This window comes from Micromys minutus (assembly GCF_963924665.1).
Source record: "Micromys minutus genome assembly, chromosome: 2".
Taxonomy (NCBI): Eukaryota; Metazoa; Chordata; class Mammalia; order Rodentia; family Muridae; genus Micromys; species Micromys minutus.
In genome coordinates, this window is record NC_137971.1 from 89,532,803 (window position 1) to 89,549,172 (window position 16,370).

General features: G+C 36.2%; 1 protein-coding gene across 1 annotated transcript; it reads left to right on the plus strand.

Annotated features, from left to right (window-relative positions):
- Nucleotides 1-10,765: 10,765 nt before the first annotated feature.
- LOC308417711 (olfactory receptor 2D3-like) lies at nucleotides 10,766-11,740 on the plus strand (the record flags this gene model as incomplete). Its single annotated transcript, XM_080913035.1, has 1 exon — nucleotides 10,766-11,740. Exon 1 carries the CDS (start codon nucleotides 10,784-10,786, stop codon nucleotides 11,738-11,740), a length of 957 nt encoding a protein of 318 aa, XP_080769161.1. The 5' UTR covers nucleotides 10,766-10,783.
- Between the last annotated feature and the right edge of the window lie 4,630 nt (nucleotides 11,741-16,370).

Here is a 16,370-nt window from a genome sequence, read left to right on the forward strand (position 1 = left end):
TGACCATTTTTTTTTTTTTTTTTTTTGGCCTCTACTCCATTTTTGACCCTGAATTACTTTTAGAGAGAAAAAATTGTGGGTCAAAAGTTTTATAGGTGAATTGGTGTTACCATCCTTCCACCGGAAGTCCTTTCGGATTACTAGATGTGGTCTCTCGGGTTCCATATTCCAACAGTTAGGGATTTTGACTAAGGTCACACACTGAGTTTTGGGAGCATTCTTCATTTTAGGTTTTTGGGGCTTTCTAGAGGTCTTCTCCACCCCAGAGGCTGCATATTTCCATCCATTCTCCTAGCCATCTGGGCTATTCTCCTGCCTCTTTCCAGACCTGCATTAGCTCTATCATACTTCTTGGTCTCCTTTTCTCCTCAAACAGTTTAATTTGTATTTTTCCATGCTCGGCATGCTCGTTTTCATTATGAATCTACATAAGAGTGACCACTAAACCACACAATACAAATAACACTAGTATATTTTAAAATCTCCTCTGCCAATGCCATTAATCTTCAATTTAATCTCAGGAAGATATTTCGACAAGACCAAAAAGCAGCCACATTCTTTCCCAAAATATCACAATGTTGCAGTAACTAATTTAAAAAGGGTACAACCAGTTCTAGTGTTTCACCACTATGTGCTGCCCCCAGCTCTCTCTGACCCGGGTGGTTGCTCCCATGCTAGTTCCAGCACCATAGAGCCATAGGGAACTAACAATAACTTATTTTAGTGGCTCCACACTGGCCCCCAAGTACTCTCTGACCCAGGAGGATCGCAAGCCATTCTGGTGTGGCACCTCACCACGATACAACCACTCACAAATCTCTTGGCAGGTTGTTACCACACCAGGCCCATGAATCCCAATTTTGTGACAGTCTTGGTGCATCCTCCCACTATACCTCTTGAACTCAATTAACTCACCACATGAAGGAAAACGCCATACAATAGACTCTGATCCAATCAATAGGATATAATTTTTCATATAGACAGTACCAGTCACCCTGTACACATCCATCTCTTATAAAATATTCATAGCAACCTGCATCCATGCAGAGATGCGGAGAAAGAAACATCTACATCTGCCTCTGTGTTCTTCCAGCTTCTTCCCTTGCTTCTGTTCCTCCCTCTTTTTCTAAAACTTTATTCCCACTTATACTTCCTCATCTAATGGCAAGCCTCATTTCATCTTGTACCTGCCTTCTTGCATAAAGCTATCATCTTACATCACAAAAATGGTGTTTAGGCCACTTAACATTCTTCACCTTTGAAACCACTTGAACTGCCCCATCAGTATTTTCATTGCTTTCAGGTTCTCTGTTTTCCATGTTCTTCTTAATATGGCCATTTAAGCATCACATAAAGCACACAACTGTTTTATGAATGCAAAGTCTATGTTCTATCAACAAACACATGGTCAGGTTTATCAGAGCAACATCCCACTTCTGGTACCAATGTCTATCTTTTTCAGTGTTCTCTAGCTATGAAGGAACACCATAGCAAAGACACTTATACAAGAAAGCATTTAGTTGGGGCATGCTTACAGTTTCACAGGTTAGCCCATTACCATCACCATGCTTTGTGGCATGCAGGCAGACAAAGTGCTGGATAGGTAATTAAAGTTGATACATCTGGATCCACAGACAGCAGGAACAGAGATATACTGGGTCTACCTTGCGCTTTTATAAAACCTCAATGCCCAATCCCAGTGATATAATTCCTCCAAAGGTCATGCTTACTCCCAACATGGCCATACCTCCAGATCCTTTCAATCAGTACAGTTTCCTAAACATTCAACTATGGGGACATCATTCTTATTCAAAGCACCATATCTGGGAATGACTCTGGGAGAATTTAAATTTTATGATTAGGAGAGCTAAACGTCTATAGTTGTTAGCCTATCTGCTTCACTGGCACAAGCACCCTCTTTTTCTAAATTTTTAATAAACTGATTTTTAAGACCTCGATTTTTGAATCTGTGGGTTTCACTTCTCTTCATCCACAGAACAGAGCCAAGGGGCCACAGAAACTTTCAGTCTTAACTATTACAGCTATCTTCCTGCAGTATTACAACTAAGACAACATAAATCAAGGGAACTAGGTTGCTGCACAGGTTATAGTAATGTTCCTCTGCTAGTCTGATGATTGAGGCAACAGATTAGATCTCCAGTATTGTCCTACAAGTAGAATATTATCTGCATAAACATTTCCTAATAAATGGTAGACCCACAATAAAAATAATTAAGGCAAAATTAGTTATTCATTAAATTCCAAATCATTTTTGAGAGCAAAGAGGAACTGACAGCAGTACTGGTAACTTGGGTGTGAGGGGGAAAGAAAAGACCCAAAGAAAGTCCATGGCAGGTGTGTAAAACATTAATAGAGGTGGGGACTTGGGGGTAAAACGTGGAGGAAGTAAGTCAATTGTGATTAAAATTTGTTGAAAAACTAAAGCATTAAAGATGTACAGCCAAAGAACTTTTGGCACTGCACTGCTCAAGAGGCTGAAGTAGAGATGTTGCAAACCTTCTCAGCCTTCATTCTTACATTTTACTATACGTTTTTACTTATTTTTTGTTGAGAAAGATCCTTGCTATGTAGTCAGGCTGGCATCTGGCTTTCAATTCTCCTGTCTCATCTTCACAACTGCTATGGTTATAAACATATGCTATCACACCTAAGATATCAAGTAATTTAAACTAAAGTTAGAATTAATTTAAGCCTTAAAATAACTTATTGGGCATCTAATGTAGAGTGTCAGTCCTGAAACTCTACATACAGAAACAACAAAAATGAACTCAGTAGGGTCTATTTATACATATTTCTACATACACAGATATACATGCAATAAGTATAATCAAAGAAAATAAGGTTATCAACTTGACAGTGAGGTAGCATGGGAAAATTTTGAGAAAGATTAAATATAAGGGCCCAAGGAAAAAAAGAAGGAGAGGAAATTATATAATTCTATTACAGTTCAAATAAAAAATTGGGTTTTCTGAGTTTTCTGTTCAGACTTGTATATTAATCCAAATAAAAGGTAAACAATTACTTAGCAAACAGTTGTTTTGCTATTTTCTATATAAAACAATTTTCGGTGATTATTGACTTAACAATGGCAGCAATTGAGCAAGGGCTCATTATATGAAAAGTGATGTGTAGTTAATGCTGAACTACTTCGATGTATTCATTTACACTGTTGTCTTTCTAGTAAAAATTATCAGGAAAGATTTGGATATTTTAGTATGGATTTGTAAGCATATAATACAAAAGTCTCTCATCATAAAGCAAGGGCTCAAGGGAATGTGTTGTTTACATCAATCCCTAACACCTAATTTTAAATAAATTCCTCTTAGGACATTCCTTTGTTCAGTTCCTGGGAGATTAGGCATGTTTCTTTGAGACAGGTGGTTGGACAAGGTTTAGGATGAGAATACACTCTTAAGTACCTAGGAATAAAAATATAGTGAGAAATGCCTAGAGGGATTCTGATTTTGCACCAACTAAACACATTCTCCCTTGCCAGTGACCCAGCTGCTACAAACAGTCTTTAGGTTAGTTCACAAGGTGAGAGCAGGGTTATGTCAAGGTGTCAATATATTATGGTAGTTTTCAAGGAATGTGCTCTTCCTCTTCAGCATCATTCTTCCTCTTCCTTTCTTTCATTTCCTTCCCTTCCAATCCCTTTCCTTCTGTTCCCTTCTTTTCTATTTTTCTCCCTTCCTTTTTCCTTTCTCTTCTCTTTTAACTTTTCATACAGTAGACAGAAGTTCTACTCTAGGTCCTTCTTAGGGACCACATTTTACAAAAATGTAGCTATAGAATTTTTAGGTTAATAGGCTCTCATACTGACTTTATAATTTTATAATTGTACCCTTTCAGATATTCTCCAGACCTTTGTCAGCATATCACTCCCTTTTTCAATGTCTGGTAAACAGGAGGTAAAAGACAAATGTGGTATTTTGGTTTTGAAAAATCTACATGTCTAGAAAGTGGCTTGTCATAAATATGGAGACAACAGCCATTTGAGAGTTTTTGTTACTCTTGGATCCAGTATTTTGCTCTGCCACCATTGTGACAGTATGAACATGGTTCTTATAGAGTGTACTTCTTTGTCTTTCCACTCAAAACAGGTGAGCATGCCCAAATACATATGTCTCATTTTTCCAGCTGGTTATTCTTGGGTTCATCCCATTGTCCAATAAGTGTTATATCTTTTATATATCACTTATATATAAAAGAGTATACAATGGGTAACAATGTCTTAAAACTAAGCATATATAATAGAAATGCATTCACATAAGTGTAAAATTATCAGAAGCTGAGAAATAGAAAAGAAAATAACTCAGTTTAATGGAATAAGTAAACACTTTCTTGGGATAGGGGCAGAAGAGGGGCAGTAGAGTTATATAAGATAACTTCTATAAGAGTTATTTTATGGAAGATAACTATAGATTTATTCAGTTGATAAAGCAGGAGGTGAACTTCAGTTGGGGAAACCATGGGGACAAAGCTAAGGTCTATGTATGAGTCTGATGAGGATTTTGAATGAGAGTCAGAAGAAATGAACTTATAGATTTTTTTCAGACATGATGGATACTAAATGGATACACATTTAGCTAATGTGTGTGTTTGATTAAAGCCTACACAAAATGAGTTATTGAATTGGTTTAAATGGGAGAATTTCAAATGATAAAATCAGGATTCAAAAGTATTGTTCTATTATATGAATGCATTGGACTGGACAACAGAGGAGGTAGAAAGATGATACAGGTAAAATAAACAAAAAATCTAGAGCATTGGAAACTCAGCTAAGGATACACTAGGGATATATAGAAAGATGCAAGTAACAAGCCACAGCAATTTAAATTGTCTAAGACGTATCAGGTCATCGAGGGAAGAGAGGAAAAACTTTTATTTTCAGTGTAGGAGATGATCTTAGTAGTTGTTATATGTTGTAGGGAAAACGTGATGAGTACAATACCTTCACTGTGGTTGTCTTTATCTGAAGCTGATTGATAAAATGCATGTCATATATGCATTTGTTCATGTGTAATAAGGAGTTTCTACTCACTGGTATTCTAAATAACTAAAAGTTATCCCGAGTCATATTTTTATTTGCTCTCCTTATATATTTAAAATAATGTGCTCTCCTTGGCAGATGGAGAAGCAATACTAATATCTTTATTTTTAATATTACAAATAGTTTAAATGTCTTATTCAAGATGATGTTTAAATTCAGAGAGTCAAATCGAGTTGTATTTCTTCAAAACTTAAATCATTGACATCATATTTTTACTATTGGTATATATGTATTTTTCTATCAGGAATAAAAAACTACAATCTCCTTTAAACCTTTTTTTCATTTTTGATGCTATTATTTATTAGTTATTTTATTTATTTACATTTCAAATGTTGTTTCTCTTCCTTGTCTTCCCTCTGTAAACCCCCATTCCATTCCCCCTTCTATTTTGCCTGTAAGAAGGTCCTCCCCTAACAATTCTCCCCTTCCCCCTATAGCATCCCTATATTGGGGCAATAAACTTCTACAGCATCAAAAGCCCTACCTCCCATTGATGTCAGATAAGGCAATCCTCTGCTACATATGTAGCTGGAGTCATGGACCCATCCATGTATACTCTTTGTTTGTTGGTTTTATCCCTAAAAGCTCTGAGGTGTCCAGTTAGTTGATATTGTTGCTCTTCCTATCGGGTTGCAATTCCCTTCAGCTCCTTCAAACATTCCCCTAAATCTTTCACTGGGGGTCTCTGGGCTTAGTCCAATACTCGGCTGTGAGTTTCTGCATCTGTTTTAGTCAGATGCTGGTGGAACCTCTCAGAGGACAGTAACACTAGGCTCCTCTCTGTGAGCACTTACTGGCATCAGCAATAGGGTTGGGGTTTGGTGTCTGCAGATGGGATGGATCCCTAGGTGGGGCAGTTCTTTGGATAGTGTTTCCTTCAGTCTCCACTCCAAATTTTGTTTCTGTGTTTCCTTTAGACAAAAACAACGCTGGGTTTAAGTTTTGACATGGAAGGAAGTCCCCATTCCTCAACTGGGGGCCATGTATATCTACTAGAGGTGGTCTCTTCAAGTTCTACCCCTTTTGTTGGGTATCTTAGCTAATGTCATCCCCATTGTGTCCTGTGAATCTCTAACCTACATAGCATCTGGAACATTCTAGTAATTCCTCCTCGCCATTCCACTGCCACATATTTCTATTTATTCTCCTAACCCTCTGGACTTCTTGCCTGTCTCTTGTCATTCCTGTTTCTCCCCCAATTTGCCCTCTCCCTTTTCTCTCACTCCCAGGTCCCTTATTCCCTCTACCTTCCATGATTATTTTGTTCCCTTGTCTAAGTAGGATTGAAGCATCCTCACTTGGGCCTTCCTTCTTGATAAACTTCATATGGTCTATGAGTTATATCATGGGTATTCTGAAATTTTGGGCTACTATCCACTTATCAGTGAGTACATATCATTTGTGCCCCTTTGGTCAGGGTTTATTCACCCAAGATATTTTCTTGTTCCATCCATTTGACTACAAAATTCATGAAGTAATTGTTTTTAATGGCTGAGTAGTACTCCGTTGTGTAAATGTAACACATTTTTCTGTATTCATTTTTTTCGTTGAGGAACATCTGATTTGTTTCCACCTTCTGGCTATTAAAATAATGCTGCTGTGAACATAGAGCATGTGTCCTTCTTACATGTTGGAACAATTTTTGTCATATGCCCAGTAGTGGTATAGCTGGGTCTTCAGATAGAACTATTTCCAATTTTATGAGGAAGTACCAGATTATTTTACATAGTGATTGTACCATCTTATAATCCCACCAGCAATGAATGAATGTTCCTATTTTCCACATCCTTGCCAGCATCTGCTGTCACCTGATTTTTTGATCTGAGCCATTCTGATTGGTGTGAGATGGACACAGTGTGAAAAATTAGCAGAAAGAAGGGGGAGAAATAAGGAAAAGAACATGTCATCAGAAGAAGTTAAATAGAGTGCCACGGCTTTAAATGTGACAGATAAAACAAAAAAAAATGGATGCAAAGAAACTGTATGTTCAGCCATTGAAGCATCACTTGGAACTTGTTGGAGACATGGAGAACATATTCTGCAGAAATCCTAGTGTGGCTAGTAAGATAAATGCTTCTTTTTCCTCTGTTCTGTTATTGATTTGTCTGTTGGATTAACAAGCATAGAAGAGAAAAGAAAAGCTACAGATGGCTTTGTTTCTTAACAGGGAGCTCTTATGTAGCCTGATACACTCATTTAGTTTAAGTTCCCTTTCATCTTGCAGGGATCTTAACTTTGCCCACTCTGATTCTTATTCTTTTCCCCTTTTAAACACATTAGGTATAAGAACTGCCAAACTGCTATTATGAATCATAAATGTAATTCCTTCCTTGCCTACACAGCTCTGATTCCTCAGGTCCCTTTCAGTGATCACATTCACAAGGGGTAGAACTTTGTTTCAGCTGATCAGAAGCCTTACTCTAGCTTCTTTCCTTTTCTCCTTCAAGGTTTTGTAAGACAGAGAATATTCATATCAAACATACAAGGAACAGTTTCCTGCAATGTGATTTCACTACTTCAGGTAACAATATTTGGCACGTTCTGTATTTTGATTACAACAGTCTTAGGCTTTCCATTGTTTTCCTTTGAGTAAAAACGGTGGTGAGATTCAGATATTCAGTCATCTTTGGGTTTACTTTTGTCACATTCGTGTATGTGAATAGATATTTTTATCCAATCTGCAAGTTCTTAACTATTTATTATCTATTGAAATGTCCCATTTATATTCTCTATTTTGTCTTTCCAACTTTCATTCTTTATATCATCTTATTAATGAATATTCTCTTTCCTGTGTCTAATGTACTGTTAGACATCTTTACACCTCAGCTTTAATAATTAAGTCTTTAAGATCTGACAAAAATCAGTGTTCCTTCCTCTAGTGGTTCTTTTTATTGTCTGGCAAAATAGCATAAAGATATACATTGTTCATAATATTTGAATATGATACCCAATGTTTGCAGTATCATGCTTTCCTGTATCATTTCAAGTTATTTTGTTCCCTCTGTCCCTTAGCTGTTCCTATTGCATGATATATTTTGTAATTACTATTTTTAATACAAAGCATTGTGCATGAAACATTATAAAACTAGCTCAAGGTTTCTGATGTTACCTTCCTGGGCAAAAAATTTATTTGATTCTGTCATCGAGTTAAGTAAAGAGTAGATTGTCTTATGTAAAACACTACGTTAATTTAGACTGGGTAGTTTATATGTTTCCTCACTCGAATAATAATACATTAAATATTAGGTTAGTAACACATTTGGCAAGTCATATGTTCTTGTTTGTATCTTGTTCCTCTAACTATTGTAAGACTTTTGGAGGCCTTCTTACCCTTTCATATCCTAGATGCCCACAGTCCACAAATACCTTATGTTGAAAACTAGTACCACTGGCTTCACCACATGGTGATGCTTCCTTTTCCAAGATCTTGTCACTAAGGCTTTTTTGGCCACAGAATTGTTGTCACCAGAGTGTATGCCAACCACAGTTTACTGCACGGGTGGTAGAACTACACTGGGCTGTGTGTTTGTATGTTTGTACCAGTGTCATCCTGTGGTTCATCCTTTACTAAGTGACTGTAGTTATATTACTTGATGAAACCCCACTTAGTGGCCATGAGTTCTTCACTTAATGTGTATATATGGATCACTTCTTGTTATATTTCTTACTTTCTATCTTTAATCAAAAGCAAAATTTTGTCACATTATATAGTTTCCATTCAAAGTTGGCATATATTTTAAATGAAATTGAAAAATAATAATAATAAATAAACAATTAAAATAAGTAAAACAAACATACATAAATAAAATGAGAAATTGAAAAGCAAATGTCTGTCAATTATTTTAGTAGCCACTTTTCTGTGCACGCATTTATTTGGTTTTATTTGTAAGTATACATCTCCTCCTCAGGGAATCTAATCCCCTACATTAGGATTTATCCTAGTGATACTGAACACTACTCCAAAGACACTTCATTTTTGCTATTTGATACAAGCAAGAAAGCGTATATTTTTTGTTTCCAAGGATGAAGCTTGGCTGAAGACTATGGCCAGGATGTAGAGGAGAATGTTGAAGTTATCTCTACCTTGGCCTTTTGGTAATTCCCAATTCTATTTTATATTTTTCGATGAATTTTGTAAGTGGACATAAAACATAATGAGCTTTATTATTTCTGTGTTTGTGTGATTATATTTAATTCTTTTTCATCCCCTCCTCAGGGTCCTACAATCCTCCCAGATCCCCTTTTACTGGTCCATTAGACTTGCATGTCTCATTTATTACATCACAATTTTGTCTAGCCCCACTTTCATAGGTGTTTTCTTATGCTAGTCACATTGTGCTCTTCTCTTCAAAATGCATGTATTCATTCAAAAAAAAGTTTTAGAAACCACATAATACAACTTGTCAAAAAGGCAGCTTATGTAAACAATTTATTATAGCTGTTTGAAAAGTACTCTATTCTGAAACAATATAATTTTAGTTGCCAAATGACAAGTTTTTAAAACACACTTCTCAGGGCTGCAGAGGTGGATCAGTGGTTAATATCACTTGCTGCTCCTGTAAAGCACTGAAGTTTCCAACACTCGAGTCACGTGGTTCACAACCACCTGTGAGTTAAGCTCTACAGGGATATCTACTTCTTCTGGTATTCATATAAACCTGCAAACACACACACACACACACACACAAATGCAACTGCATATACATTATCTCACAAACACATGCAAACATTATAAGAAAGTAAATATCTGGAAAACTTAGCTTTATTAAAGCATAAAATAATTTTACAGAAGTAGAAAAATTATAAGTACAAAGTGGAATGAAATTTTAAATCATGAATAAAGTCATGTCCCAAGCCACCATTTTAAGGACAAAACTATAATCATTCCAGAAACCCATCTCTCATATTATTATATTTTTAATAGGGTGATACTTTGTTTTTTTATGTTGTTGTTTGTTGCTTGAGACAAGTTCTCGTTTTATAGTCAAGGCTAATCTCAAAATTATTAGAAAACCTAATACATTAGAAATACAGGATCCTAACAAACAAGACACATTGTGTACAGGTTCTCTGCTTGGGCCTCAAATCCTTATCTGAACTTCCTGTTGTAACACAGACCAACATCTTACTGACATTTTTTTTTTGATGAGCCTCTGGGGTGTTTTGAAATCTAAAAGCCCCAAATATTTCTTTTATTAATTAAACAGATTTACTTTACTTTCAGACAGTTAGTAAAGGAAAATGGAATTGAACCAAAAGATAATTTTGAAACTGAAAGTGTAACTTCTAAGAGTAACCAAAGACACTTTTGTTATTTAGCTTCATGGTAATTTGCTCATTTATACTTATTTAGATACCAGAATTTGACACAAAAATCTATGTACCACATGATGTTTATGGGTCAAGTAGACCAAGCAAGGAAATAATGTGCTTAAAATCTATGTGGAAACTAGATGTGTTGAGAATATCTGAGATTCTCACACTTAGGATGCCTGAATTTCACATTCTTCTCAAAAAGAATGAAGCAAAAAGAAATGTGCTTTTCTGGATAGAGATAAACCAATGTGCATTTTTACAGGAAATAGCACCTAGTGGGAAAGAGATGGAAGCTAAGAATTAAGAGGATGCATTTGCTAACTATACACTTGTTCATAAAGGACTGAAACATTGTTTTTCTTTCTGACAACAGGTAAACAGGAATAAATATCAATGGGAGGAGCAAATCAAACTTATGTAGTTGAATTTATTCTGCTGGGACTCTCAGAGAATCCTAAAGTTCAAATCTTGTTATTCTTTATTTTTCTGATCATCTATTTCCTTTCAGTATTTGGAAACCTGCTAATCATAATCCTCATCCAAATTGATTCTCGGCTTCATACACCCATGTACTTTTTCCTCAAGAATTTATCCTTTGCTGACCTCTGCTTCTCTACAAGCATTGTACCTCAGATGCTGGTTCACTTCCTTTCAAAAAGGAAAACCATCTCCTTTATTGGATGTTCAATACAGATAGTTGTCTTTCTCCTAGCAGGGTGCACAGAGTGTGCTCTGCTGGCAGTGATGTCCTATGACCGGTATGTCGCTGTCTGTAAACCCCTGCACTACTCAACCATCATGACTCAGAGGGTTTGTTTTCAGTTGGCTGTAGTTTCCTGGATAAGTGGGGCATTTGCATGTTCAGTGGACAGTGCATTTACCCTGTGTATCCCTTACCGGGGACAAAATGTAATCAACCACTACTTCTGTGAACCACCTGCCCTCCTAAAGCTGGCTTCAGCTGACACCTACAATGCTGAAATGGCTCTGTTTTTAGTGGGAGTGATTATCCTTTTAGCTCCTGTCTCACTGATCCTTGTTTCCTATGGGAACATTATCTCCACTGTGATCCGGATGCAGTCAAGGGAGGGAAGGCTCAAAGTCTTTTCAACGTGTGGGTCCCACCTCACTGTTGTGGTCCTCTACTATGGGTCTGGAATATTTGCCTACATGAGGCCTAACTCCAAGACAATGAGTGAAAAGGACAAGGTTGTCTCTGTGTTCTATTCAGTTATGACTTCCATGTTGAATCCAATCATTTACAGCCTTAGAAACAAAGATGTGAAAGGGGCTCTTGGAAAGCTAGTTGGAAGATTATGTACAGTCAAGGGTGGTGGTGCAGAACTTTAGAAGGTACTTGGAAACTTTCAATTGACAACGCAGTTCTAGCACATTTATTCATTCTTTCACTTGCTTTCTTCTTTTCTCGCACTTCACAAAATGAGTAAATAACATTTCTTTCCTCTGCCTTCCTTGAATGACTTGTGAATCCACTACCAAGTTATTAAAAATACAGGAATAATAATTTTAAAAATGTAATAGAAAATGTTAAGATATGTTAAAAGAAAACTACTATGAATACCAAAAGTACATGTCATGGCTTATTTGAAGGGCAGGAACATTTTTATGAAGTTTATTGTCCTGAGAAAAGGTTGATTACATGGATGTACAATTTCTGCCACCATCAGTGGGATAGAAAACAAACCTAAAGAAGCATGAGATATAAGCAAAGTCACAGAATGTTCAGCAACAACATGCTGACAGCATGACAAGGAAATGAACATGTGACAGGGAACAAGGCTTAAGGACATTATGAGCAGTGTAATCATATGGGATTTACTAGTTATCCCATATTCTACAATGGCTCCTGTGTATGATATTGAGTAATCTTCCCAGTAGGCATACTTAACCTAGAAAAATGTTCTGGTTGTAACATTTTCTTTGGAGCTTCATTTTGAATGACAGTAATTGAATACAACACCAATCTTGATAATTCATATTGTCACATCACCACAATTTTTCAAATTATTTGCAATTCAGACATATTGTCAGAGCTATCAGATCAGTGAGAGCATCTAAACATACTTTTCATCCTATCTATTAGTTTTAAATTTGAAGAGACGTCTCTTGATCATTTTATATAGATTTCAACTGCTTATATTTATAATTTTCTGAATGCATACTTACTAAGTATTTCTATTATAGTGTCTGATAAATTTGTAATTTTGTTATTAGTTTTATAATTAGTATACTTTGTAAGTGCTAATACTTTTAACTTGTTTTAGAAAAGGCTTAAACAGAGATCACAAAGTAAGCATCAGGAACAAAAAGGTATCAGAAATTATATTTATAGTTAAGCAAAGACTAATTCTACAAACAATTGTTGGAAATGGTGACTGAAAAGTTGAGTACTGACTAATTTTTCTGGATGTTGCCAATGAGAGTCTTATGACAACAGCACTGTGGAAAATCTTACTGAAGAAAGGAGTGACTACATGGAAGAAGAAGCTAAATTATTTATCAGTCAAATGGAGACTGCATATGTAAGATAAATAAGGTATTGAAATTCCATACAACACAGTGTGAATGTGCAGAGGGCTCTGTGTGGATAGTGAGAAGGCTTTAGAATGAAATCTAAGTACTGGGTATATGCCAAGAAATCAGTGCTTGGCAGATCCCAAATTTCCTGTTCCATGGTAGAGTTTCTGGACATGTTATTGAGGTAGCTGAGAAAATGCTTATGACCTCTTTCCTAACCTTTCAAAGAATGATGCAAAACAGCATTACACCCTGTGGCAGTTATAATATCTGCTTTTTCTGGTACCACTTGGAGCTGTGTAGTAGTCTAAAGCCAGGAGTACATACGTCATAGAATGAGGTAGAGTCGGCCTGATGCTGACCCCAGGTGGAACTAAACTTGGAAGTCTATGTGGTCCTAATGGGACCCAACATTTTTGTGTTGATAACACTGAGACTGTCCACCTTATATCTTCTTTAATCACAGGCAACACAACACTGAGAGAATAAGTATTCATGGTCGAAGGAAAAGAGAGTTATGCACATGGTTGTTTCATAGGAGGTTGGGATTAGTTCCTCTGCGGTGGGAACCAGTGTCAGATAGACTCCAACAACATTTACATGGACCAGCACTACAGATGAGGGCTCTGACCTTGACCTTATTTCTAGGAGCTTATAGAAAACAAGTATTTATTTGGACAGTCTCTCAAATTCATTCTGAACAACATATCAATTGTGGATTGGGGAAAGTTTTGTGACTGGGGCACTTCCTAGTGTAAAACTATGGTAAGCATCAACTACAGACCAGCAAACCTGTATATAGTATACCACTAGTTGCCAATGCTGCTTATTCTGAGAAACTGAGCAGCCTATTTAGAAATGGAGATCAATAAAGCTTTTTATGAAGACTGTAATAAACATCTAATTTTTAATGAACAATGTTGTACATTAAGAAACACTAGACACCTTCAATCTACCTAAAACAGAAAAAAAAAGATGTTAAAATACAACTTATAGTAAGTAGCATGAGTAATATTCTGGAAAAGCAGTTCAAAGTGACTGTTTTAAGAAAATTCAATGAACTTCAGCCAACAAAAACCAAACATTTTAGTACCCTATCTAGGAAACAACAGAAATATTTGAGTAGTTTTTAAAAGGCAAATAATCAGAAACCTGTGACTAAAATGTGTAACTAAAAGGAGTGAAAAATATAAAAGAACAGATTAAAGCAAAATTCTTCAAAAAAAAAAAAAAAACAGTGAGGAAAGATACTATATAAAAATAATGAGAAAAAATTATAGGAATATCCAAATACCATCAACAAAGCACATAGTCTTGCTATGGCTTAGAAAATTCTCCAAGCCTGAAAGACGAAAAGTTCTAGGTAATGGAAGATCAAAGAACACCAGTTATAATCAACAAAGCTAAATCTACCCTAAGACAGAATCTATATTCTCAGAAAGTTAAGGACAAGGACAATATTTTACAAACAGAGAAAAAATACACAAGTGTCAGAGTTTACCTGACCTAGAATTCTCAGCAAAGATGTCACAAATAAGAAGGGATAAAATAAATTCAGAGTTGAAAGAAAATCTTCTAATAAAATTTAATTTAACCGACAAAACAATTCTTTAGAAATTAAAAATATACAAAGATATTACTGGACAAAAAAATCTAGAACAATTTAAACTACTAGATGAGAGCTTCACTTTGAAGCTGTCTTTAATAAGTAAAAGGAACAACAGAGATTGAAAAACTATTATTATTATAGTTGTTGTTATTATTATTATTATTAAATGTGGATCATACTCCATTTATATCTTTAGTATGAAAATTGAAAACAACGTAATTAAATATGTCCCATGTTATCTCAAGATAAAGATAGAAAGATGTAAGAGACTGACCAAATCTTCAAACTGCAGAAAACAATGCAGTACAAGTGTTGAGGGCTTTCTGGTAGTTTTTCCTTTCTTTTTTTTTTTTTTTTTTTTTCACCTTTTATTTTCATTTTTGTCATATTAAGTCACTACCATTTCAAAATTGTTTACTGCTGTCAAAATATTTTTACAAGCCTCGTTGTAGCAGCAAGGCATCCAAGAATAGCAGAATCAAAAATAGCAAGGAAGAAATTCAACCCATTACCAGGAAAACTGATTAGTGACAAAGCAAGACTATGAGAATCTAAGAAGAAACAGGAAAGTGGAAGTAGTGAAAATACAGTATTTGTGTTGCCAGTGTTATTGTAGCATGTCCCTTTCTCTATATAAACTCTCAAGGTCTAATTTTCTACTGTCTGAGATAGCCTAGTCTCCCTATGACCTGCTTGCAATCTAAGTCTTTTTAAGATCGGATGCCTCAATATGTTATATATCTATGTACACTTAAATCCCCCCCACTATTGAGATTAATATCTCTGTGTCTCCCATCTGGCTCTCTGCCTACTATCTTAGGTTATTTGTATCAGCTTTGAACCATGGGAGGAATCTCAACATGGCTCAGAAAAAAAATCTGTATATTTCCTTCTATCCTTAAAAAGAGTTAAATCAGATTTATAAGTATCTATCCTTTATCTGGTGGCTGGAGGCAGGCAGACTTATTGTATACTTCTCAGTGCCTCCCTCCTAGCACTCAGGGAACCAGTCAGGCACTTTGCACAGAAGGAATTCTCAGCATCTCTGAGTTGAGGCTCTCTCTAGCAGAGGCTATGTTCCTTTGTTTTAGTTTTGCTAGCTACAACCAGCTGACTCAACTCTGCCCCCTGAGAACTCGGTTCTCTACACTCCCCCAGACTCTATTATTATGTGTGTGTATGCCATCCTAGAATCTCCAAATAATTTTAAAAGTGGGTTCTTTCCTACTGCGTTGGGGCCATCTGTTGCAGTGAGCTTTCGGCTGCATCATTTTGTGTTCCCACCATGTCGCCTGCCTGCATTCACCCAGGAGCTGTCTCAGATCCTCAAACTAAAAATGCACACATGCACACTTGGCTAATTCAAAGGTTGGACACTTCTAAACCGTCCCCTGCTATCTCAGGCCCAATTGGGGAAGGACCCAGTGGCCACTTACCCATAAACTCACATGCTGATTGGCTTTATCTCCTGCCACTACTACAACCCCTTCTTCTTCCCCCAGTCTTCTCCATTTTCTCTGTGTCCTACCTGACTGTCCCATCCAATGTCCAGCTATACCCCCTGGCATCTTTATTGATAGATCAAAATCCAATTGGGCACAAGGACTTTGGTGTTTGGACATGCAGATTCAAAGCATTACCACCAATCTCCAACATATTTGCGTATGAAATTCTCAAAAATTAAATAATAAATCCACACCAACTACACAGTAGAAAATAATGTGAAAGCACAGTAGTGTACATATCATCAAATTAAGAGAAAAACATTAAAGAATAATTGATGTAGGAATTTGTTTGAAGAAGGAATAGTAAGAGGCAAGCTATGAATCATTC